Source organism: Antrostomus carolinensis, unplaced genomic scaffold, assembly GCF_000700745.2.
Source record: "Antrostomus carolinensis isolate BGI_N321 unplaced genomic scaffold, ASM70074v2 scaffold21108, whole genome shotgun sequence".
Classification (NCBI taxonomy): domain Eukaryota; kingdom Metazoa; phylum Chordata; class Aves; order Caprimulgiformes; family Caprimulgidae; genus Antrostomus; species Antrostomus carolinensis.
In genome coordinates this window covers 30,362-57,966 of record NW_010332583.1, presented here as the reverse complement: position 1 = coordinate 57,966, position 27,605 = coordinate 30,362, and the positions used below count along the sequence as shown (strand labels likewise).

At 39.7% G+C, this 27,605-nt stretch overlaps 1 protein-coding gene across 1 annotated transcript in view; it reads right to left on the bottom strand.

The window, feature by feature from the left end:
• Window positions 1-7,410: 7,410 nt before the first annotated feature.
• The window catches only part of LOC104529300 (uncharacterized), a gene marked incomplete at its 5' end in the record, with an annotated part of 48,615 nt that continues 28,420 nt past the window's right edge, over window positions 7,411-27,605 (bottom strand). Inside the window, 6 exons of the mRNA XM_010173573.1 lie at window positions 7,411-8,422; window positions 11,958-13,442; window positions 14,228-14,360; window positions 15,198-15,271; window positions 16,509-16,547; window positions 18,124-18,145. Of these exons, the coding sequence (XP_010171875.1) occupies window positions 7,868-8,422; window positions 11,958-13,442; window positions 14,228-14,360; window positions 15,198-15,271; window positions 16,509-16,547; window positions 18,124-18,145 (2,308 nt within the window). The remainder of the gene's footprint in view (window positions 8,423-11,957; window positions 13,443-14,227; window positions 14,361-15,197; window positions 15,272-16,508; window positions 16,548-18,123; window positions 18,146-27,605) is intronic.

Here is a 27,605-nt window from a genome sequence, read left to right as displayed (position 1 = left end):
TGATTTCTACAACCCCACCAAAATTCTTAAAAAGCAAACCTTGCCCTCACCTGATGCCAGGTGAATGGATGCTGGGAAGGAAGCACAAGAAATCATGGTGACACGTTCTGCAGTAGCAGCAGATGGGGTGCTTTGTTGTACTTGCAGCCTGTTACCTTGTTTTTAAACCTCAGAAGCTTGTCTGTTTTGTCTTTTTATACTTTTTTCCTTTAGCAACTACATCTTCATTAGTTTGAGGACATGGAAGTTATCAGAAAGGCTGGAAAGCTGAGTCATAAACAGAACAGCTACCGAAATAAATGTCACTTTTCTGCTTGCCTTTGTGGAGACTATAGCTGAGTACTTTGCCTCCTGCTAGCCCAAACTCATTTGGCACAAGAAGCTATTTAGCCATGTTACCTTCACAGTGGCACAGGCAACGTGCTCCAGCTACAATGGGGCTACAGCTTGTACCTGTGGGCAAGGGCAGCATGCAGGCAGCTCTGGGGCTGTGTTTGAGTCACAGCCACGCATGTGCTCAGCACTTGAGACCAGGAGGGAAAGGTGCTGCACCACCACAGAGTCACCGCTGCTGCAAAGTCCTCCCGGTGTGCACCACAGTTCTGCAGGCACATGGCCCCGGGTGCTGGGCTGCCAGGGTCTGGCAGTCACAGTATTAGATAGTGATAATGAGTTCTGCACGTTTCATCATTTTGCTCTTTCTGCATCCTCCTGTCCTCTCTGGGATATATTGCATTTTTAATCAGAATTTCCATCTTTCATTTACAGTAGTCTCTCCTTAGCCATTAGCTTGTTTGAACTGGAAGATCTTCTTTTATCTAATAGCCTGTGTGATAGCAATACATTTATAGATGGAGAAGGATGGATGGACAGGTGAATCCACATGTGTGTACAGATACACATGTGTATGTGCACAGAGTGAATCCCCTCCAAGCAAACAAGGGCATGGCTATTCTAAGTCTCAAAAACAAGGGACTGTAATTTGTCATCTTGGCAGGATAATTAGCCTGGGCAGCACAATGCCCAGGGTGGCTGTACTCCATCACCCGTGCTAGACTGGGTGTCTCTCCATGCATAGTGCAGAGTCCTGTCTCTCCTGTCCTTGCTCACCTTCTTTTAATGAAAAAGGAGCGAGTGGCTAAGCCAAGCGCCGCTTCTGAACGGGAGATGTGGGAACACTGCTTCTGTTCCCTTCCTGTGCTTCACCACATTGTGAAGGTCTTTCAAGGTGCCTATAGGCCACTTTGTGCTCTGATGTCTATTTAGAATTTGCATCCTCATACTTCATTTATTTATGCATATTGATAGTGTAACTATAAAAATTTTTCAGTCTGCAAGGGAAAAAACATGTATCACTAAATTAAACTGATGAGAGACAAATATTTACTGTTCTCACTTGGTTTGATGATGGTATCAAGTTTTGCCATTTACTGCATTCTTATACTTCATGTTCCTCACTTAAACAGTGGTGATTAATCAGCATTCCCCATTTTGTTTACCCCCTTTTCCTAGAACTAGCATGCTGTGGTAGCTTTTTGTAACACTATATCAGGGCAGACACTGCTTAACATTTTATATATTTAAAAATTGTACTTTCCTTTTTCATTAAAACAGCTCCCAGCTCCTTACCAGCATTTCTGAGATAACAAGTTAGAGTAAAATAGCTCTTTGTGAATGCTGCCAGAGAGATACTGTCTAGGTCTAATTTCTAAAATGTAATACATTAAAAAGTAACAATCATTCTACCTGTGAAAAATTAGTCAGATTAAATAATGTCCTTAATCCAATTTCCCTTGGTGACCTTTATTGAGGAAATAAGAAATTCTTTCTTAGGTACTAAAAGTAATCATGGCAAAGTAGAGCTTAGAGACACTCTGCTGTTGGCCTTCAGCACAGGCATTAAGGAGAATGTAGAGGGATACCTCAGTGAGTAGCAGCTAAATCACGGCAGTGCTGAACACAGTGGTTTTTCCACATTTTTCTCACAAAAACAGTGACCCACTGCTAAGATGCAATGGGGTATGGCTGGGAACCACTCATGATATCACATAGCTCTTAATTTGCCAGTAGCTCCACAGGAACGGCTCAGTCTGCCAAATGGGAGCGGTTACAGCAGGCAGGCAGTACTGGTGAGACGCTGGGCTTACCTCTGGCAGGAATGAAGTACCACCAGCTCCAACCCACACGACTGGGGGCAACTTACTGTGCTGCTGGGAGCACTTCTATGAGACACCTGACTGCAGGGTGCCAAACACCTACAGAGAACACTTCCCTCTGAAATGGAAACCTGCCTTGTTTACATGCCTCAAAAGACAACCGATAATCTACAGGCAGCCAGAGAGATGATGCACACAGGTACTGCAAATCTAACTGCTGAGGAGAACCAACAACGGGTTTCACCAATGAGCCATTAAGTGTCAATCTCAGCAACACTTATGTACAACATGTTTTTTTTGGTGTTATCAATATAAAGGCTTATAATCTCCTTGAACTCTCGAAAGGAAAATTAAACCTCCCTTCAAGTGTAACACAACATTCTGTTCTACACTGAAGCTGCCCTTTCTCTATAAGCATCCCATCCTAGCTCCCCCAAAATCTCCCCAAAACCCCTCTGATTATACTTCTGTAGCACTCACAGGGCTGCCAGGAACAGGCACTTGCAAAGCTTCTGGTAACTGCTGCCATGAGATAAGCCCCCTACCTGCCCTCACATTTGACTTTGCCAGGTAACACGTCCATAGTCTTGTGGGAGTAGGGAAAAAAGTCTTGAGCAGTATGCACTAAAAAAAGGCTAATTTTACCTTTGTTGCCTTAAAAAGGTGATGATGTTTTCTATTCTTTAAGCATTTCAGCAGCACTTTGAGGGTGAAAAGAAAGATTTTTAGCAGTTTGACCGAGGATCTTGTCCTTGCTCTTTGAAGAACAGCAAAAGAGGCACTGTACAGACACCATTGCTTCACCAAACACATTTGAATACAGCACAAAACTTATCAGCTGTTATCCACTCCAAGCAAGGTCACCCTGTCCAGAGCCAGAACCTCCAGTTCAGTGGAACCTCCTTAAAGCCAAATACTGGTTAAAACCTACAGGACTATGTAAAGCATGGTCACTCCAAGTGTCTCCACATTTCTGCCAGAGTGCCCTGGTGGATTTGTTGCCCAAGCAGCTCCATGCAGTTCCGTCAGCTCTCTGTGGAAAATGCTGCTCCTTTCCAGGTTGAGAACACACAAACTCAGCCCCCTCAGCTAGAACCACTTACTATTTCCAAGTAGCCCTTCTCAACACCAGGAGCATCCCCTTCTGCTGAACTCCAGCACGGGCTCCCTGTGCCTTGGACAGAGCCAAATGGCAGCAATTCCTGAATGCCACGGCCACCTCTGTATTTTCACAGCATCCATATGGGGACTGGAAAACACCCCTCGGAATGCTGCATCTCATTCTGGGTATCACAGCAGCATCGTGGGTTGCCGTTGCAAACAGTTTGCAGGGCTGATGTTACCTCTGTTGGGTGGCTTGTGAGATAAACAACATAATTTAATCCTGTACTGGTAAAGAGCAACAATCAGTACCAGAAAGATAAATTGCATTTCAGCTGTCCAGGCTGCTGCCACCCTGGAAAGCTTCGGTTTTGTTCTGCTACAAGTGAATTACTGATTTTGCTCCTGTTGTTGCTACACTATCGATCCAGGCCTGTGCTACAGCTTTATCATTTGATCAGCTGGGTTTAGTGCTCCTAGTTCAAAGAGTGAATTTACTGAAACTCTCTTCTTCTGATAATAAAGAAAAAGGTTAATATTCCTCAGTATTCATCTAACAGGCTTTTGAGAACCAGCTGCCTTCAAAATTCATTTGACAAACTGCACCATTCCTTGGGTTTATCAAACCTTGTGGTTTGTCAATACTCTGTAATAAATGCAAGTCTTTCTCAGACTATAAACAATGGTAATTTAAAAGTCACCATTTCTGTGTGCAGCACTTGAAGGGTCAACAAGCAACCGTGTGCTAAGCAGGAGAAAGCTACTGCCCTTTTTATTTCTGGCTAGCTGTGTGGCTTTGCACAGCCACAAACTAGGCCTTGATGAGAAAGCATTCAAATTTATACCTCTATTTGCAGCACAATTAGGAATCTTACAAGGTAAGAAGTATTTACCACCATCCACCAGCTGCAAAATATATTTCATTGAAAAGTTCCGAGTTACAACTGACACTTGCTAAAGGCAAACAGATGTAAAAAGTAGAAGCCACTTTCCAACCACTGAGATCATCACACAGAAGCAACCTGGAGACAATCACCATGAGAAACGAGAACCACCATTGCTGTGATCCATTCGAATTTGTTCAACATGAAGCTGTATTCCCTGATGGGTGTGTGACACTTTCCAGAAAGCCCTTCCATGGTTGTGACTGGTTGAAAATACCCAGTTCCCACTGTGTGTTTTTCCACCATGAAACGGAAATTTGTGTCAGATTGGTGCTCTTCTCCCACTGCTAAAAACTCAGATTATTATTTTTTTAAATCTCTTTTCCATTTTGCTGACTGTGCACGTTTTCCAGCTCCATAACCAGGTTCTGGAAGGATTCCACCCAAGGATGCTGAGTGATCATGCTGTAACATCGCTCTGCTGGCAGAAGGCACCAAGACAGACACACACGGTATTCCCACAACTGTCCTTTCCCCCACACCCACTCAAGCAAATCCTGGGTGTAAGGACTACTAACCATTAATGCATAAATATTTTAAGCTCCCTAACAGGTCCCAGGCAGATCTGTGGGGCTTTCTTTGCAATCTTGCTCATTGTAGTATATACTTAAAGGGGGAAAAAAAAAAAGTTTCTGTTTTTATCTCGACATTCCTTGTTGTGCTGCACAGCGGGCACTGCGCTGCCCTTCCACAGCCACGACGGTCATTTGATCCTCGCTTATCCTGAAAATGTAGCAGATGCCGTACTAAACCACGGAACTATTAGTGCCTGCTTGGAGGAGTGTACAAATTAAATCAATGTCAGAAGCGATGATTATCACCTTGATTGGTCAGCCAGTGAGTCACTCTGCCACCCAAGGGAAAATGCTCATGCCTTGCATCAGCTTTACAAATTCCAGTGGTTAAATACCTGTAAATTATGTCCCAAGACCCAGATATTTTGTTCTACTTATTGTATCCAGCAAAGCCATGCTAATACTTCACTTCCCAAACAAAAAATAGAAACAAACTTTTTTTACTGTATCAGCCTGTACTGTTACTCCTCTTGGCTCTGACACCCACTGCCTGCTCACAGTCTAAAATCTGTATTAATTTACAGTATGGCATCCCCAGAAAAACCAGATCTGAGTTCTGTATTGGTTTACAGTATTACATCCCCAGAAAAGAAAAAAATACCCTCCAAATCTTCTGCACCTTGAAAGATTTCACAAATCCCTCTCTGCCAACAGTATTCAAGATTTTTGAAAGTCACCACAAATTTAGCTAAAATCAAGCTATGATTCTAGATAAACCCCAGCCATTGCTTAAAAAGTGAAATTTCTTATTGAATTTCTTATGCTTACTGCATTGTGGGAAAAGTTCTGAGTGCTCGGACAGCCCAAAGGAGAATGGGATTGACAGGTTTTGCCTTTGATAAGCATGCACAGCAGTACTGACCACCAGTGTTAGGCCTGACAGTCCTTCACAGAGCTAGAACTAAAGCTGGTAAAACTGTGACTCCCTAGAAGGAGGAACAATTCTTTCTTTTCTCAGGAAACTGAAAGTAGTTGGGAGAAAATGTTTCTCTAAAAAGCATGTGACCTTATAAAAGTGTTTAGCAAGCACTGACAGATCTTGCAATAAAAAATGATGTAGTGAAATAATAACAGTATCTTAAACAGAATTAAAATATAACATTTTACTAGTTATTTCAAATAATAGATTTTTTTTTTTTCTTCCACCATTCTTATCTATATATTCAGACTCTAGCTAAACTCCAATTTATTAGGTACCAAGTGTTATATACCAAGATAAGAGAGTTAGGAGAAAGAAATACCTGGGTTTTGGTTTTGTTTTTTTCTTGCATGGTAGGTGACATTGCATTTTTTATGCCTAAAAACAAGCACCTTCTTTTGAAATATTTGGTCAGAAACCTCAGCTTGAAAAGGAGGTATTTGACAGAGATGTCACATTTACATCAGTGTAACATGCAAACAGCTTCTAAAGACAAACATTAAGAGGAACCTTGTGGAGGAGAACCTGTTCAAGGGGAAAACAAGCACAATCACAGTAGAGAAGTCCATTCACTGCCATGGCAGAACCAACAGCCATTGCCATCCAGATCTTGTGGTGGAACTTCAACTAGAGCAACAGGGAAAGAATGATGATGCCAATCATTTCCTTACTAATTGCACGCATTCATCTGCTGACTCTTCCTGTCTTTCAAGAAGTATCCATATTGTTCTCCCAACTAGTTTATCTTATCCTGAAAAAAAGTTTGCATAATACAACGGGACACTTTTCTTATGTGAATATATATTTTTTTTTTTTCTTTCCTGTATCACATTGGAGAAAAACACTTTGCTCTGTATTGCTAGTGTCTTTTAGGTATTACTTGGTGACTATGACCAATGGCATTTCTTGGCTCCCTATTCAAGTTGCAACACAACACACTATTTTGAGGTGCAAACAAATTAAAAGCAGGTGCCAAAGTTAATGTAGTGCATTTTACAAGTAATGTAAAACTTAAAGTTTTTGAAACCATTCTGTGTGTGTGTGTTCTGACATCCTTTGCCCTTCACAGATGTGTTTATGCATATTTGCCTCGTAAAATATGCACTTTTTATCCTCTTCACCATGATCCATTTGTCTTTTCAGCAGGTTTATGTTCAACACTATTGGAGTGGAATTGTGATGGTACCATTTAACCCAACAGCTAGCTGGGCTTGAAAATGTATCCATCCCCTTCCTATTAATTACTCTTTAATGCCTATTTCTATCACAGAGACTCGTGTATCATCCTGGTTTATTTTGGAGGAACATAGCCATAGGATGACAATTATTGATGGAGCATAAAAAACAGAGCTAAAGACTGCATAAAGAAGAAAACACAACTGATGTGGGAAGAGATGAAAAGATGAAAAATCGACTAGAGAAGAAAACTGGAATGAGCTAATTTACAAAAGAAAATGAACAAACCATGGCGAGGTAACTCTGAATAAGATGAATTGCTACACATTTCCTTCCTCTTTGCAATTTTTATCTTATTTAATCTTCTGTTCCACTTTTCTGTGTAACAGTGCTATGCTCTCTTAAACCCTGATTCCACTCTTACGTAAGTTTGCTAGCTGGGTGTTAAGCGAGATCCTCTGCATAAACTGGTATATCACTATCAACTTTGGGATTGTTACTCAAATTTAAGCCAGCCGAGGATTTGCTCCATTGACTTTCATGGATTTATTTTAAATTTATTATTCTGAATTCAGAATCAAGAGCTCTGGATATAAATCTTGAACATAAATAGACAATTTCCAAATCTAAACAGTATAGCCACAAGTACCATACAGAAAAACAAGCTAGGCATGTATTGAACTGTCTGAAAAGTTAACCAAATGTTGCTGTGCAATTATTAGTAGTTTTCTGTTTATTAAACAATAAATCAAGATCCAAAAACCCTAATTAATTTAAATGAAGTATTGTTTAGTGAAATGGGAGCCTGCCAAAATAGTTGTTGGGGAGGACAATTAATTGGTACAAATGTGAGTGCAAATTTTGTTTTTAAACTTTAAAGCGTGTTGTTTGTAGTATACAACGTATGTGCACAATACAAATTTCATACATTTTCCTCAGTGACAATAAAAAGCGCAGTTTATTATAAACTGAAGTAAAAATTAAAAAAAAAATAAATCACAGTTTTGTCATTGGTATGTGAAGGTTGTTCCAAGGGCCCATCCAGAGCTCCTCTTCATCTGACTGTGTGTGTTCACTGTGTGACTCCAAGGGCTCTTTGACATCCTCATGATCAACAACCGATTCTTGCTCTTCTGTGCTTTTCATTTTAGAGCCCCCTGGCTTTGTTACTAGATTTTCAGCCCCTATAGTAGAGGAAGCAAATGAGACACTGCAAGGTCTTGTGTTCTTTTTATCACTAGAAGATGGTCCCTTTGACAACGTGTTCAGTGGGACATTCTCCTCATGTGTCACTGCAAGCTTGTCCAGTTTCTTGAATTGCTTCCCCAGCCTCACTGGAGATGTGACTTTTAAATTATTACCAAGGCAAACGCGACGGGTTCTGACAACAGAGCCATTCTGTGCAATGTAGATGTTACCATTGATGTTGTTTTGAATGCTTGTGTTATTAAGACGATTCCTCTGGCTGGAATCGGGAGCGCTGTCTTCTCCAGTGGAGCTGGTCTCATACTCTGGGTCGACTACCAACTTGATCCTTTTCTTTCTGGCCCACTGTTTGACAATAAATAGAAATGTTGTTAAATCTCAGCACTATTTCTTACAGTTTCCTGCCCTTTTTCTATCTTGTTATTTATCTTGTCTTTTATCTAGACACTCATATGAATTTTTATTAACTTGGTCTTTTGTACCCTTCCTCTTTGGTTGTACACAGATGTTTCTTAACTGTTTTGATTACCACCGTGTGCCACTATCATATACACCTACTGCATGAACACGCAACCAATTCTTTATACTAAAAAGTTCTGAGAAGGATAGACTTGTTTTAGTTTATGAACTGCATAATGTGAGTCAGATAGAGTGTATAAAAACTGTGGTTTTCTTCAGGTTTGGAAAGTAGTGACAAATTTGGTGTGGGGTTTTTTATGGGTTTTTTGTTTGTTTTTGTTTTTTGATAAAGATTCATTCAGCTGTGCTCCCATTAAGTCAAAGTGCACCTTCTTTGGAGAATTCTGAGAATGGAGACACCACTTCCTGAAAGAAAACTTCTGTAAATCACAATATTGGTAAGCCAGTTGTGTTTTGACAAAGCAATGTCTCAAGTCTGTCTTACAAAGAGCGATGAAAAACAATTAGATTAATTACCCCATCTAACAGAAACTGGAGGGCACTGACAATGAAGCTATTGTGTAAATGATAATTTCTAAGAAACTACTGTACTAATGGGTAAATGCTAGGAAGACCTTAGAAGTTTTCTTCCAGAGTATGACTACATTGTAAATTCAGTGCAGAAACAGCATCGAGCAGGTCTGTTTTATATGCACAACACAGCAAGCAGAGAAAGATCTCAGGACCTACACAAGGGAAATTCTTGGGCACAACATTGGCAAAATTGTCTGGTTAAAAAAAAAACTTGATCTAAGATGTTGTGTCAATTCCTATCTAGTGGAATCAATGGAGATGCTTTGCTATTAAATAGAAGATGGTGGAGAAATGAGATTTCAGATTTTATATAATTAATATACTTTTTAAAGAGTTAATGCAAATAAATTCCACGTTGCTGTGACTCTGTACTAACTATGATTACACAAAACCCACTACTTATTTTAATTTATAATTGAGCTTTTTAAAATAAATGCCTCTTTGCAGTACAGTGAAACAAGCTACTATCATTCTTGAAGTAATAATGAAAACACTGTTATTTCACTAAGGCAGCAGATACCATCACAGTTAACCCCCACTGCAATACATACACATGCACACAAGAAAAGCCAGTTTTTAGAGAAAGAAAACCATGCGAGGTACAATTGGGTGGTGATTACTCTTAAGATTTTGAGAAATTACACTTTGTATAAATTACTTAAAGGCCTATTGTTTTGTTCCTGATAAAGCCATACAATTTTCTTCACACAGATATATTCAGGTGGATGAAAAGACTGACTAGTGTAAATGGCATTTATGTTAAAATACCATGTGCAGCTACAACTTTCTGCTATATAGGAATATAAAAAAGTGGGTAAGTGATCATAAAGCTAATTCACATTTCAACTGGAATTAAAGACAGCAGCTGAAAAGTTAGTATCATGCTTTGCAGCACAACACCAATTGTCCTGCCAGGGTAGCTCCACAGCAGGCTCAACTCTTAAAAACTCAAATGTTTTTCTCTCCCCCATCTAACAGAGACTTCCTGGCAGAGCTTTGGTGCATATACCAGAATTTGCAATAGCTTTAAAGTACTAACTCATAAGACTAATCCAATACTGGCTCAAAGCTTTAATTTTATTTAGGCTTCTTATGGCTTATCTGGATAAATCTAGTGGTTGAGAAACAGCTGTGTGGCTTTTGATACGAGGTAAATAGAGCACAGATAGCTTGTGTGTATACAAAGCTTGCGTACTCTGTGTGCTGACAGCATGGTACTTCATGCAGAGGTTGCTTCTTATATGAAAACAAAAAGGCCACTTGTGCTGTCAGTAACAGAAGTCCTTCCTAGGCAATCATGTTCATTCTGATCAGAACCGTACTAATGAAAGTGCCACAAGATTTCTCTATTGAATGACATCAGATATTCCAGGTTATTGAATTTTAAAAAGCAGATTCAAAAATGTAGAACATAGGCAATGGTTGCCTTCAGCAATACTTTGCTGTTCTGCATCTCAAACTTTTAAACAGATGTTTGAAAAGAAAAAAAATTTTTAAAAAAATTAAAAGATCACTGTACTGTTAGATGGAAAGGGCAGCAGTTGGAACATGTAACCCCTTTCCTCTTCTGACCAAGCTCACTTTGTACACCTACCTCTGCATTCCTGTCCTGTACATTACTAGTACCAGAAACCTGAATCTCATGATCCAGAAACAGTTTAATCCCAGCTCTGCTAGTAATACTCTGCAGTTCTGGGAGTGTTGCTTTGCTGCAATTTCATCAGTCCTCCCTGCAAACAGGGCTAATGTTTACAGCAGGAACTCGTTTGAAGATTAGTAAATGTTGTACAGTAGGGGAACGTAAGGTGAAACCATGTATGACTTCTAAGCCTTTTCATAGAATCATAGAATGGTTTGGATTGGAAGGGACCTTAAAGATCATCTAGTTCCAATCCCCCTGCCATCAGCAGGGACACCTTCCACTAGCTCAGGTTGCTCAAAGCCTCATCCAGCCTGGCCTTAAACACTTCCAGGGAGGGGGCATCCACAACTTCCTTGGGCAACCTGTTCCAGTGTCTGACCACCCTCGCAGTGAAGAACTTCTTCCTAATATCTAATCTAAACCTACCCTCTTTCAGTTTAAACCCATTGCCCTTGTCTTGTCATTAGTTGCCCTTATGAAAAGTCCCTCCCCAGCTTTCTTGTAGGCCCCCTTCAGGTATTGGAAGGCCGCTATAAGATCTCCCCGGAGCCTTCTCTTTTTCAGGCTGAACAGCCCCAACTCTTTCAGCCTGTCTTTCATCCTCATCATCATTCCTGTCTTCACTTAATTCCATGTTTTGCCCCTTTTCCTTCCTGCAGTCTTCCATTTTGCGACAGACATAACCTGCAGGAATGTAGGGCCCTTAACAGGTTTGCCCCATCAGGTTTGTTAAGCTATCCATCACAGCTAAAGCAAAAGGCAATGTTACTTTGCTTCACAACATGCATAATGCAAAAAGGATTAAATCTTAAGAATCAACACAATGCCTCTTTAACTATGTTATTGACATTAGCAGAGAAAAAGAAGTACTCCTTCCTGCCACTGCTCGATGAAAATTAACCTTTCTATATCCACCACGAAGTATACCTGAGGAGTCTGTCAGAGAAATTATGTTAGTTTTGTTTTCTACAGTTCTGTCCTTAAGACAGTGGACAGGGTTTAAACGCGAAGCAAGAAGCTTCAACTTTTTCTTTTTGGCTGTCTCTAGCCAAGTGTGTATTGCTTAGGAAAGACCACACAGAAGGCACGGCAAACATGATCACTCCTCACTGCAAAATGTTCACCTACTGTCACTCCTTTTTAAAAGGATGTAGAATCACCCGTAGTCTCTGACTCCGTAACGGCAGTATCGAGGGTCTCATCTGACTGAGACTGACTGTTTTCCTGGGACATCTTTTTTCTTACTTTCTTTCTTTTCATGTTGGTGTCAGAACTTTGATTCTCAGTATCAGGGGAAGTAGCAGTTTTACCAGAAGTGGCACTAGCTGTGCTCTTTGTTCCTTGAGTACCTTTGGAAGTAACACTGATTTCACTTTCCAGGCAAGAAGATTCATTCTTACTGATAGTTTCCTCTCTGTCACTAGCATCTGTATCAGCCTCTTCTGTGCTTTCATCCTCACTATCCTCACCATTACTAGCTGATTTTCCTCTCTTGTCTTCTTCACTAGCAGCAGTTTTTGCATTGGCAGATGTTTCAGAAACTGCCTTATTTGAGTTATTATTTGCTGTCTCATCAGGGCTGGCGCTGACTTGCTCCACATCCTCTTGTTCATCTTCTTCTGACACCTCTTCTATTGTGTCTTCTATTTCAAGGCTGGCGGAGGAGGTTTTGCTTTTATAGCTGGATCCTGAAGTTTTCCTGTAGCTCGTGTCCCTGTCACTACCTGATGCATTAGAGCTGATACTTGATTTCTGGCTGGATCGCCTCGTTCTGCATCGAGAGCTACCTCCCCTACTTTTTATACTGGACCTTTCAGTGCTTCTACTGCTGGACTCACTAGTCCCTGATCTGCTGTATGAACTTTGTGTAGATGAGCTCTTTGACAGGCTACCATCTTCATCACTGTCAGAGTCTTCCTCATCATCATCCTCTTCGGATGAGTCTTCCTCTGATTCACTACTAGAGCTGGATCCAGAGTCATCATCAGTATCCCCAAAATCGTGCCCAGTTTCTTCATCTGAGTCCACAGTACTTTCAGTGGCTTCATCTTGGTCCAGAGTTACTTTCAAGTAATCTTTATCATCTGACTCCGAGCCAGAGCTAGTGCTCTTCACGGATGACTCATCTGAGGTGTACTTTCTTATCTTCTTTTTCTTCTTCTCATAATCACTATCCTCGTGTTCACTCTCTGCTGTGATATTTATAGAAACTCCTGATTTTTCTTCCTCTCGGTCATACTCTTCCTGTCTTTCTCCTCTTGCATGCACTGAGTCTTTGCTAATAGGCTCTTGAAATTTTCTGGAGACACTAATGCGTTTTAACACGTGATTTAGTTTTCTCATCGAAGGTCTGTCATCTGTCGATTTCTGGAAGTAACTTCCCCTGATAATCATGCTTTTCTCACTGTCTGCTTGGCGAGCTGACATCAACTTGGCGTAACTGGAATCTTTCCTACTGCCCTTCACTTTCTGCAGAATCATCGGGAATATCTTTGCTTTCTTCCATGGAGAACGAGCGGACTCAGTTCTTCCTACCGGTTTGTGAGCACTGACTGCTACACGACTTAAATGCATCACTGCTTTTAGTTTCCTTTTTCCCTGGCTGGTCCTATAAGCTCTTCCAGAACCATGTCTTAGATCCATCCCACTACCTAAAGGTCTACCGTCTATTTGAGCCCCTGCTCTCTGGCTTATACCTCTGCTTGAAGGACCTCTGCCTTGACTCATCCCCTGCAAATTATGAAAATGGAACTTGATTACAATTTGAAACACAATTATTGTGGAAACTCGAACCCTAAAATAAGTCAGTAGGAACGAAGGCAACATTTTTTCCCAACATCAAAACAAACTTACCTGTTTTAGAATAGCTTTTTACCAAAGTTATCGGGAAAGTTTTACTTCTAGAATAGACTGCAAGTGCACAACTACCTTACTCTGCAACAGGGAAAAATACTGGCCCAGAAATGTTATCTCTTCTCAGTTAATTAAAACCTGTGTGATGGATTAAGAGTCTAGTCCTTCTGAAAATTAGATTAAAAAAAAAGAAAAAAAGGAACATTTACGACAACTTTCTTCTGGCTGCCACTGACATTTTAAAATTTCTTTACATTCACTTGTGAACTTTATGATAAATGAGTTTAGGTAACTGCTTTTCTCAGTGGAAAATCACCGGTTATAGGCTGAATATTAGTAATAGCCCATTTGGTTAACAATACAAAATGGAACTACCTAAGGCTATGTGGATTTTTCTTTGAACTAGAAACATATACTGAGGGAAAAATAGACGTGGCTATTAAAAGAAACTTTGCAATTCCTTTTTATTGCTAGAAGAAGAGAAAGAGGTGCTGACACAAACTTTACCAGTCATCAGAAGGGCAAACAATAATTAGTATTGGAAGAGCTGCTTATTTGGTCTATACAGAACACAATATTCTCATCAATTACAAAATATATTTGACAAGGTTTAACGGTCCTTCGGTTTGTAGGGACAGAATCAACACACCAGAGATGCTTACCTCTTCTGCTGTTGATCCATGTGGACTATAGTAGTAGCCACCGTCATTCTCCACCATGACTTCCCCATACTCGTCATACATCCCCGAAGGAGACAGCAGTCGGCGGCGGCTCCCATACTGAGGCAGTTCATACCTGCCAAAAACACCATTGTCTCTTCATAACGTGCACCAACATGTCAACATCTGTCCCCACACACAGCAACAAATGCACATGCTCACATCCCAAAAGGACAAGAATTTCTTTACTCTCTTTTCTCTCTACCTTTGAGAAGATCATTATTCCTTTTTGCTCAGTGGTAACACAATCCAAAACCTCTTCCTATTGCAACTGTAAGCCCATTAAAACTGGAAGGCAACCTGAATTGCCAGGTCTCTGGGATCAGTAAAAAATCCCCCAAGTGCAGTGACCTTCTTTCCAGGTACCTGATTTTTTGGGGGATCTTTTCTATAATTAGGGAATAAAAGAGCAGGTTCCCTGGGGTCAGTTCTGGGTGAATGCCCATGAGCTTGTAAGAGCAGCAATAATCCCTGAAGTGCTCACAGTCAGATGGGCGTAATCGGAACGAGGCAGGATGATGTCTTTTTCTAGGTAAATGTAAAAGGCCAGAGGCTGGCTGGAAACTGTGAGCAGGAAGTATCAGTCACTGAACTCAGGCTGGTGAGCCACACAAGGGGATGAGATGATGGAAATTTAATTTCCAAGACAGCAGATATATATGCAAATAAAAAAGTGAATATAAAACCAGCATGATAGATGTGGCATAAATTCTGCTGTGTAATGATTAGATTCCTACAGAAGCAGGGAGTTATACAACATCCCTTTCACTTTTAAAAATGGTTTTGTTGTCAGTGCACGCCTTTGTGGACACAAAGATGAAGGAAAGTCTCCAGATTAGATGGTGTAATAAAAAACATAACCAACCTGGAAAAGCAGCATTTTCAGAAATATATAGGAAAAATTAAAATATACCCATGCTCATAGCTGTAGTAATCTTGCCCATAGTATTCCTGCCCTGGATCAATTCCAGACTCCATACTTAACTCCTGTCAAAAGAGAAACACTGGTTGAATGCAAACGGTTATACACAGCAATGACTGATGAAAAAGGCGCAAAGAACAGTATCTTAAAATGCGAACAAGCAAAAAAAAAAAAAATGATTTGAGGAACATGGACAACTGTCAAGAACCATAATGAGAAGTCAAGAGGAGCTTTAAAGGAGCCCTTCCCTGGTGTATTCCGTGGGAGTGACTGTTCCAAGGCAGCTAAATGCAGACACCGTTCTGGTATGGGACACTGTCTAGCTTCTCCTGTACAAAAGCCTCATTCAGTAAACTGGACTCAAAGCAAATATGCTGTCACTTCTTGAGTTTGTCTCAAAGGAAAAAGCAGCGTTAAAAGATTAAGACTATTTTACTTAACACTGTTTGCCAGGTCTCTTATTTTAATGTTTTCTCAACTATCAACAATCATGAGCAGCCTTGGACTAAGCTAAGTACTTGTCTGTACCCTACAAAAAGTACCAGAGTGTCCTTAAGCTCCTTTCACCTAGTGTTTGCTATCAGGTGCTCTGTGGAATACTTCTGAACTGCAGCATCAACACAGAGCACCAGGGCTTGGGTTTTGGCAAGGGACTGCACGTTGTCTCTATCTCACAGCTGTCCTAGAGGGAGGTTTTTCTCCTGTCCAAAGGAGTGAAACTTGTGTCAGAGCATCTCGTTGTAATGACTTACAATGACTGCACAAATGATCACCATTCTGTATCACAAAAATACCATCAATACCAACATCTCACAAAAGCTACATTGCTTATTCTAGAAACTATATTGGGTCTAAAAGATTTTAAAGTATTTGGTTTATAATCTAGTGGCCTTTGCACTTCACAGCAGTGTGCTAACGCTTCCATTACCTCAGCAAGCCAACTGTTTAGTTCGTCTCTAGGTACAGTAATAAATTACATCTGACATCTGAAAAAACAGATTGTGGTTGGACAGTGAGAAAATTATTCTGTCTGCGAATCTGGACACAAAACTAGGAAAGCTTTCAGCCTGTATGATGAAGTCCATGGCAATGACTGAAAGATGCTCAAGGGGAAAATACCAAGATACAAGAAATTTAAGGTATTAAAATAATATAAATAGGGTAACAATGTCAGGATTTTCCTTTCTATCTTATAGAGTCAGGGGGAAAATGTTACCTAAGACAGACAAGTTTTTAATAGGAAGTTATGTAAAAGACATTTAAAAAGTTACAGAATAATTAAGAAAGGAAAAATAGTGGTACCTCTGGTCTGAGAAGAGAAGGTCTCAGCAACTGCTGTTGCTACAAAAGAAAATTAGAAAGGGGTTAATTAGACAGCAACAATTAAAGTGCAGGTTATTTGTGTTTGAGTTAAGATTGGAAAGAAATCCTAAAAATAGAGGTCCTACATAGTCTTTTGTATGGTAGTCACCCGGATACTTCCATACTCAGTGAGAAGCAGAACACTGCTAAGCACCTAATGGAGTAAAATCACTTTACAGTCCACTATTTCTTTTGCCCAATATCAAATTCCCAGTTTGTGTGGTGATTCTCTAAATTATTTAACCCAAGAACTCCTGTCAGAGCCCAAGAGAACTGTTGTGTAGTCTGTGTTGGAGACAGGAGGGAGACAATGGCAGACCAAAAATTATCCACAACAGTTAGAAAGCAAATCTATGGGAATCTGCAGTAAAGTCTGTGATTCAGCTGTTAAAAACCTGAAGTGATCCAATTTCCTACCCAAGCTTCTACTGCAATACCATCGCTTTAATTCTTTACTTGTATTTATATATTTCTGCGGCTTTTAAATGAATATTTCACAACCATAAATATACTTTAATTCACAGTACCAATAAGACAGTGAATGATTATCTCACTTGTTTTCTCTACAGCTTACCTGTGATTTCTTTCTGTATGTGGCATGCAGTGAGAAAAGCATGCTGAGGCAAGGGAAAAGACCTGGGAGGCTGCATGGAGAGGACCGACAGGACTCCTCTCAGGTGTGTCACAGCTAAATATGGGCCATTTTTGGTAGTCATGTTAATTACTCTGCAGCTCCGGTTTTCTGCAAATGACAGACTGACGCACAGCAGACTAATGCACAGCACCTGCTGTTTTGTGAATTAGAATCAGGTTTACTCAGGAAAATCTGTACCATTGTCCCCACACTCCTCCCAAAAGTTGGTGCCACTATTTCAGCCAAGTTTCTTGGCCAGAACTAAACCCTGAGAGATGGGGAAGTTCTGTATCTGAATTGAGAGACACAATTCAGTTCTGCAAAGGGAGGAAAAAAAAAACACAGAACAACAGTAAGCTTGCAGTTTGTAAGACATTATTAAATAAGGAGCAGCAGGCTCCAGACACATATCTTAAGATCAGTAAAACTGATCCAGCTCTCAGCAGTAAATATCTGCCTTTATGATAGAAATGTATTGTGGAGAACTTTCCAAATACTAAATGAGTTAATTCTGATTGCTGAAGGAAATTCTCCATGTTACTCATTGCTGGAGAAAAAGATGCTGCCAGAATGACAGACTACACTGAGTTGCAGAAAAGGTCTGTGCAGTTCAGCAGCAGGCCCATGACAGCGGGCAGTGGCAGGTGATCAGGCCATAAGAAAAGACAGCAAGTGTGGAGGGAATTCCCTGGGGAACAGTTTTCAGCAGTCTGTCAAGCAGCAGTCTCCTAGCCTGGAGGTTACATTTATGCCATGATGGTTACTCACCGCTAGTGAATCTAAGCCTCGTGAGCTTTTTGAAAAACTTTATATTTCTGGCCTCTAAAACATCCAGTAGCAATGAGTTTCACAACACAGGCTGTGTGGGAAAAGTATGCTGACGTTGTTAATATTTTAAATGCAAATAGGGAACAGCCTTACCTCTTGCTGTGCGTATCCTCGCCTAGAAGTCACAAAAAGAAAAAAAAAAATATTAGTATGCTTCTGTGAGACTACATAAAGATGCACATTGCCATTCTTTCTGGAGAGAGGTGAAAAGATAATGTAATTAGAAACATTGCTAGCAAGAAAAGAAATACATATCTACAATACAAAATATGTTTTTCTTTAGATTTGCTCTGGACATAGGAATCATTGCATGAGAAAGGCTAGTGGAACTTTGGGATCTTTTCTTGCTTTAGATTGCAAATGAATGAGGAGAAATCCCCAATCCCCAAAAGCCAGAGAGCCAGTGCACTCAGTGGAACTCAACAAAGGGCAGGAGGGTGAATGCTGTGTTTGCCTTTCCTTGGGTTCCCATGAGAGAGGTCTGGCCCAGTCACCACCTCTCTTGGCTCAGGGACCATCTACGGAGAAGCTCTGTTACTTCACACATCTGCTTAAGCAGTGAAACAGTTTCTCTTCTACTTCTGGACTTTCTGTATCCACTCAGGACTTGATAGAAATTGGCCTGAAGCTCCTATTACTAATTTCTTGTAACAACATTATTATTAAATTTACACATTTCCTAACATTTGCTCAGCAGGGGGGAGTTAAATTATTTTTGCTATCTCTGATTATTTTGCCACAGGCTTTGTGCTTTTGATCTTATCAGAAATTTTTTGTTGTTGTTTTAATTCATTTTCTCGGAGCCATTCATATGCATGACAAATGCACTTGTGTCTATCAAGTTCTCTATTTACACATTTTATGCCAGAAAATTAAAATGGTTTAGGCAAAACTAGGGAACACCAATTTAGATTATTGAGGATAAGCCTGGATTATTTTTTTTTTTTTTTTTTAAAGAAGGAAAGGGTAAATGCACAAAATTATGTTGAGCTTAACCTAGTAGACAGACAGCAGTCTAGAGAAATTCTTTAATTCCATTTGAGTAAATAATAAAGAACAGAGTAGAAGTTATTTTAATTCTTTAATATCACCATCTATAAAGTTTTCTATTAATATTCAGCACATGGAACTGATTATCAGCATTAAAAGAACGCTGTTGCCCATATAATATAAAACTAATGAACAACTGAAATGAAGATTTATCATCAAAAGATGATCTGTGACTTTTCAAAGCTCACTTGAGGAACATGGTATTTAATTTCCATATTGCCTACAACAATCTTCAGATAAAGAAGATCTTGTGTTGCACAGAGGATAAGTAAGCCTATTACTCTTAATTGCTCTCGAGTAGTCACTATGTGGCAGATTAAAATTCTAATATAAGTAATTCTAATTCAATTTGGAATTCAACTTTCTTAAAAATAGCACCATGCTGTGTTTTGACAGATGCTTATAGTTCTCTTATAGTTTTGTGTGGCCATGATCAGAAGGAAAATAAGCCCCTAAGGGACAAAAAATACCTGTTCACTCAATACAGCACAAGGATCTATTCTGACAGAAATACAAAGGTCAAAACAACATCATTTGTTTCCAGGAAGGAATTAAAGCTCTCCACAGAGGGAGGAATTGCTTCTGGATAAACATTATCAGCCAGACTTCACTGCAGTCAGTTGGAGAGAAATCTTCAATGCAAAATGGGAAGCAAAGCCATAGCGCCCATGATGATGTAGGATAATATGACAGCTCGTATACACTGCTGGTACTTAACATGAAAGGTAAAACACAAATGAATTTGCATGTACGAAACGTGCTGACCTTTCACAGGTCTGTACTGCTACCATAGGTTAAAGGAACGGCCGTTTGCCTGTGACAATTTTCCTAATTACTGGCATCCCAGCAGGCATTTGCTATTTCATACTTTAAATCTATTTCCATATTAAAAACAAATGGATCATAAACCCCAAATACTACAGATACTACTCAGAGGAGGCAGCTGCTTTTCAGTTTGCCCTGACTCTTAAATGGAAGTTTCCTGCAGTTCATAGCTGGAACTGAGGAGAAGGAATCTGGAAGGGAGATGAGTGTGACACGCTACTGCTCCATTTCAGCTTTGCAAACGGGTTTGCAAAGAAGCGCTCTGCACTGATGCGATCCCTGCTCCTGCTCCAAACTCAACCCAGTCAAGCTGCTGATGAAAGGATGAGAGATATATCCAGGGTCACATCTGACCATAATTAACCAAACCAGACAAGCTGAAGAGGGGTCAATAAGCTTATATATGCTCAACTTCTTACCAACTAATACATTGCTTGTAATATTTTGTAGTGCTGCAGAACTGCAGTAGCATCCAGACATCTCAATGAGACGGAACTTCCCTGGGTTAGGTTAAAAATACACGCTACTGGTACAGTTTCTTTCCCAGTCTAATAGAATGAATTTTTTTTTTAACAAAGGCTATTCAGAAAACCAGCAGGAGAACAAAGTTTGCATTACTTCCAGACAAAATGAAACTAGATTTTGTAAACTTTCCAATTTATTAAAGGTTTCCAGACTGAGGTGTTCCTCATTAGTGAGGGGCTGATTACCATGACCCCCCACAGACTTTTCTGAGACTGATGAAACTAAATATTTAAAAAGGAGTTCCTGTGTGATATCCACTCTTTCTGCTTTAAGGAATGCCACAAATAATTGCAGCCAAAACTTTGGGGTTTATGCTGTGAATTACTGAACACCTGCAGCTTTGCTGCATGACACTACACGCTGCAAAATTAGGTCATATTTGTCTTAATAGTTCACTAGCATTGTAATGAACTTCACAGAAGCACCTCTTATGGGTCTCCAAGCTCTAAAATGAGATTTGGGTACTTAAATTAAAATCTCTGTCTTAAAGGTTGGTCCACTCTGAACACGTTTAGCACAATAATTTCTCATGCTCATCTCTGCACACTTGCCACTGTCCCACTGTCCCCACACCTGGCCCATGGCAGACACACAGACACAAATACATCTTCTGTCATCCTCCAGTTCTGGGTCTTAAATCTTAAAAGTTTCTCTACCTTATAGCTGCTGAACTTTGGCAATTTCCTGCTGGTGCTGCAGTAGTGCCGCCCGTGGAGAATTTAGCATCATTGGCAGATACTCTACATGCACGTATCTCATAAATTATGCAGATTCTGTTACCAGCCAACATGCCATGATTAATAATTATTCCCCTCCCACATTTAGCTACTGTACATGTCTTGGAACTACAGTCTAGGCTAACAAGAGTTTTAAGCAAAGAAAAATTCTCATGTATCAGCAAAACTTGTGTGGTGGAATTCAAGGAGCTTGGCTCTGGGACAAAGAAAGAGAAACTACCTCAGCAGTTTCTGACTGAAGCATCCACATATGTCCTAACCGCAGATTTAAAAAAAAAGAGAAAAGAGAAAAAGTGAAGCACCATGGAAATGCTAAGTATCTCTAGACAGTCTGATAAATAATTACATTTTTGCTCAGAATTACAACATTTGATACTGAAATGGGTTTTTAGTTTTTCTTCATGATGTAATATTTGCCTTTCCCAATGGTTTTTGTTGTTTTTTTTAAAATTGTCATTTTAAGCACGAGTATTTTGAATTTTGGCAAAAGACTAAAAAGCAACTTGCAAGTTGAACCAAACTAATGTTCACTTAAATGCCAAAATGGTTTTTACTTACCTTTTTTTTTTTTTTTTTTTTTTTTCCCAAAGGACAAGCTAATTTACTTTAATTGCCATATTTCATGTAAAGGTCTGATTTAGATAACTGTGAGCAAAAAAGCCAGTAAGTAAATCCATATTACGAGGATTTTTACAAGTACTTGAAAAATCTTAGCTTGGTGACACTAATCAGAGTGACTTTATTACAATTTAAGATAAGTGAGATGCTTCAGCTGTAAAGCTCATAACAAACTAGCATGAAAATTAAAGAGAAACACCAACAACATACACATGGCAAAATAAAAATCAAACAAATGCTTTGTACATTAAAGAAATTTACAAAATAAAACTTTTAACATGCAGTTACAATATAAAAAATGCAATGGAAGGCAGAACATAGGTAACAGGAGGGAAGACAGCCAGGTTTACTGACAAATCAAGAGAAAATCCTTCTGACTCAGAGACGCAAACGTGAGCTGAAAGCAAGCACGCCAGCAGAGCAGGGCGCTGCGTCATCTCCCCCGCAACATGAAGACACATTACTGCAATAACTCTGGCTCGCTAGTGCTGAGCCTGCTTACTCCCAGTACTTGCGTGCTTTGACATCCAATATTTGACAGGAAGATTCCTCCCAGGTGGTACATTTTATGGGCAAAGCAAGAGATTCCAATTACAGCTGGAGAAAAATCACTCTGCTTACTGATATTACCTACAGTGAAGGCTGCTTAACATAAAGCAGTATCAAGCCCTCTGCTGTCTATGACTCATCCTTGGATAAAAAATGAACAAGAATTTTTGGTAAACAGACTAAGAACCAGCATTATAGAAAAATAAGATGCAGCTCTGAGAGACAACAACTTGTAGAATTATTATACATTACAAATTGCCCACTGAACAGGAAAGAAAATGTCTCTCAATTTTGGGATTAGGACTGAGTAAGTAGTGACATACACCAGAGAACGGGAAAAACTCTGAATTTCTAGAGTCTGAGGCAGATACCATGTGCTGCATTAGAGTCATCTCACTCAAAATGTTGCATGCAGAAAACATCCAACTGTAAAGATTACAGTGCTGTCGACTGAGAGGGAAAGCGTTTCTCAAGCTCCTCCACAACACAGCTCAAGTTGCCATTCTGCTGGTTGGGCTCAGCCACAGCTTCTGGAGTTGGCAGCTCTGGTGTTGCAACCGGTTTGAGCTTAGAAACATGCTTGGGCAGAACGTGGTTTTTGTCTATTTGGCTGTACATGTTGGCCACAGACCTTTCGATTGCTGCTAAATTCTGAATGTTTTTAAGAATACCTTTCAACTCCCTACGGGGAGGAAGCTCTGGCACTGTGGCCGGTGGTGGTACAGCTGGCTGTTTGGCAGGGGATTTTGAATGCTTGGCAGAGGAGAGGTGCTGGGTGCTAAGAGGAGATGAAGAAGAAGAAAGAGAAACTGTGGGCAGAGGTGGAGGATGTGGTGGCAACAGAGGAAGGGGTGGAGGTGGTGGAGGTGGAGGCGGAGGAGGTGGAGGAGGTGGCAGCAGTGGAAGTGGGGGTGGGGGAATTTTAGGCGGATCTGGAATGCTTTCTATAACTTCTTTGGTCTGAGGAGCTAGAAAACTTTGGCAAACTGATTTCTTTATCCTAAAAGACGGAGGAGTTGGTTTGTGAGTTGGTGGAGGAGAAAGTTCTTCCAGATAGTCGTGGTGAGTGATGATTACAGAGGGGACCGTGGAGGCCTCCAATTCAACTACTTCAGCACAAAGTGTTGGAGAGGACAGAGGAGGAGAATGCAGGCAAGGAGAAGCAGCCACACTTTTAGGAGACTGCTCTAGCACATTCTCTCCTTGGAAACAGATGCTGTGTGTCGGCGATCGGATGCATTTCACGTCAGATTTCAGTTGCTTAATTTCCTGCAAAGCCTGCTTCTCAAACTGTCTTGCCTTCTCTTTTACAGTTAATTTGGGGCCACTTATTTTTTGAAGTAGTGGGCTTCTGCTATCAACACTGCTAGGCTGATTTTCAGTTCCTTCATTCTCTGCTTTGAGTCTCTCCTGTTGCCACTGAATGGGGTCCATGATAACTGGCCTGCTCAGAGAACCAGGCGCGTGTCTCTTATTAAGGTGAGCTGGTACTGTCCATGCACGGTGACTGCCTCCCAAAGAGGCATCTCTCAAGACTAGTCTTGAAGGAGAAAGAGTATCTAGAGTATCGTTTCTTTTCCGTAGAAACCCAGCAGCAGCCGGACTTTGAGTGACACCTTCCACATATAATGGGTTTTGAGTAGTTAATGGGTTCTCATCAGATAAGAAAGTAATGTTACTTGAGGATTTGGGGAGATTATTTTTCAGTGATCCATTGATATTAGATTGCTTGTGAGCCTCAATAGCACGGGAAGCAAAGCTGCTTATAACTCTCTGACGATCTCCTTCTTCTAAGACTGACTTTTTTCCCCTGCTTTGTTGGAAATGGTAGAGAAGAAAAAGACTTGAAAGAAAAGAAGACAATCACGTGAGGAAACATGCATGGACATAGATACTTATGAAAGAGAACAAAAGAACTCATGATATGAATCAGAGCCATTAAATTACTTCTAGCAAACTACTACTATCCAACAGAAAGACCACATCTACTGGACTACTAGGCAAGACATTTACTTTTACATCTCCTTTAGGGGAGAAGAACTTGAGGAGGAAGAAAAATCAAAACAAGTGTTCAGCAACTCGGAAAGTTCAAAAATAAGTTAACCTCTTAAAAAAATCCCTTAGATTTCAAAAGTATCAGTCAATACTGCACCCTCTCTCCCCAGGGACACAAAACATCAATGCTATGTAGTCACGTGATTCAGTTTCTCTATGAGATAATATGGAATCATGGTATGGGGAGCTGAAGCCACTCAGTTGAGATGCAAGTGTCCTAAGACAATTCTTCCAAGACTGATTCATAAAGAATTGCCAAGCTGAGCACTGGTTGTTGCATTCACAATACACATATTGGCACAGAAATACCAATATGTGTATGAATTTAATCTCTGTGCCACGTTAATCCAAGTGAAAAACCCCTGCAGTTGGATTACATTGAATTTCTACCCCAAAAGTAGGATGTCTCACCATATTCTGGAATTTATCTGTCACCTCTGAATACTCCATTAATCTACTTTCCTCATATATTTTTAATACTACAAACTTCTGAGAAGATTTTAAGATAAACATTATTTTAAAGAAATGTCCCCAAACTGCCAGCTAGAACAGTGTGCTCTTAAGAGAGCTATTTTAAATAATGCTTACCTGGGGCTGAAAAATAAACTTATTTCCCCTCAACCTGTGACAAATTTAATGTCGGATAGAGTTAAAAACAACCCCCTTATCCTTTCAAAGAGATTACTCTTGTCAGCAACAAGGCCGAATCAGAACGCATTTCCATCACTGCCATATACAAATTTATTGTAACTAAAGAGATGTGCTGTCTATCATGGGGATGCAAACGAAAAAACAAACAGACAAAAAAATACCCCAGTCTTAAAAAGGACAGCTACTCTAAAAAACTCTTGGAAATATTACATGTATCTGTAAGACAGGCTAGGCTATGGTGAGCACATGATGGCATAAGGGAACATGATGATAGAAATGGGGTGTAAAGATTGCATTCCACTTTTGTACAATCCACTTACAGCTTCACTACCTCGGCCTGATGCTGGTACTCCACATTTTGAATGGCATACTTAAAGCCTTCCTATTTTCTGCAGGTAAGCAACTGCGGTTAAAAGTGTAGCAATGACTTCTACATGCACACATAAAAATCAAAAATACCATATAAAACTATTTTTAGCAACTTAGAGCTGTCCAATATTTTGACAAAACCTTCTAAGTTAAAAAGTCTAATTCTTTAACAAAATTTGAGTTTTATTCTTCAGAATTTAGATTAAAAAAGGGTTAGGCTTTATTAAGAAGCAGAAAAGGGGAAAAATTACATTTTTACATTATTACATGAATGCTGGAAGATGGAGTTTTAGACCTCTTGGTTAGATTACTCCCTCTTTTTTGGTGTTGGTTTTTCATTTCTCAGAAAATATTACCACATCTAAATTAATGGAAATTTAACCTCTGGTGGTTAAACATTCCCTAGCAAAACTGGAAGAGAATTTTAAATAACTAGATACTAGATAGGAGTTAATTAAGAGATATTAAATCTCCTCTAAGTTATTTAATATGTAAAGGTCCCCTGAAGGTCTGTATTTAGTAATGAAACATTTGCTTCTTAACTTTTGTTTCTTGTTTTGACTGGGAGCTCACCCACCCTGAGAAAATTACAGCTTCCTCCTGGTCACAGGGATCCAAGAGGACAGGAAGAATCACTGCACAGAGGACAGGGATTGCTCTCCTGTTTGTGAATAGCACCCAGCAAAGCCACGGAGGGTTACACCACTGAATAAACTCTCCCCAAACACTGCAGGTCTCCAAAACCCAGTATGCCCAAGGCTTGCCTTTGGGCAGAATGTAACTGCATGAAAAATAATTGACTTCACACTAATAATAAACTAATTCTTCATTCTAAAGCACCATGCTTTAAGGTTGGTCAAGCACCCTCAGTCTATTTAGCAGCGAGAAGAAATAAATGATTCTGAACTTGAAGGAAACCCTCCAGTAGAACGCTCATGCAAGATGATATAACCTTGATGCTACTGGAATTGATTATTTCAAAAGCTCCTCAGTTCCTCGCTTCCCATGACGCCTCTCAAGGATGAGGTTATCCTGCAATCTTTTTCTGTTTAGGTATAGGTATTTTAATCAGTAAGAAACATCTGCTCAGCAGTTTGAAGCACATTTCCCTAAACTGAAAGAGGTGTACCTGCTTTGCAAGGAACTGTAAATAGCAGATGAAAGATTTTGCTTGCATCCAATTGTGAGATCTTAATTCCACGAACCAAAAGCAAATCTCTGTGCATGCACTCAGTGTTGGTTTTGTTTGGAGTTTTTAAGGTAGTAGAAATATTTGGCTTTAGAAATAATACCATTCAAGTTCAGCAATCACACTTCATCTCTACTGCCGAGAAAAGGCTAAAGAAGTATTGAAACTTCACAGTAAATGTCTTTCCTGTACTTGATCAATGGACAAATAAAATATGAGTTTCAGATTGCTAGGTTTAATGGGAATTACTGAAAGGAAAATTAACTAGAGTTTCTACTAGCTACAAATATTAAGACAATGAAATGAGCTTACTTACTGATGCCTATGTATCCAAAGACAAAGAAAAATGAAAATTATGAGACAAGGCAGATTTAAAACTGAAGAGCTTAGTTCCATTTCATTTGCTATAAATACTAAATTAAAAAAAAAACAAGACACAAAGCAGCACCGCAAATGAAAGATGACTTGGGACAACTAAAGACAGGAAATATTGTATTAAAATTAACAAAAAATGTTAGTAAAAGGAATTTCCCAAATAATTTCCTAAGGCATAACAGTGCCTTGAAATCAAATATTTGACAGAAAAAAAAAAGACAATAACTTGCAATTATTTTTATTGAAGCATGGTATTTTCTTTAAAATCCTAAGGATCTCCATTTATCTTGTAAGGATTTTTACTAATTTATGTTTAATCAGTTCCTTAGCATGATGGATATAAGTACATCTTAGCTGCATGCAAAGACATCTGAGAGAAAATAATCCAAATATGGCATCTCTTTTGGTGCAATGAAAACTACTGCACTCAAAATGAATATAAATCTAAGCCTCAAAGTCAATACTGCAAATCTGTAAATTTGCACCTATATGTTGCAGTACTAAAACATAAAAAAACCACTGCAGGTAAAAACCCAGCACAACAGGGCTTGTTCTGCATTTAACATAAGGTATTAATCAGTACAAAATGCAGATTCATCCACTGGGATATCCAGTTCCCACAGATAATCAGC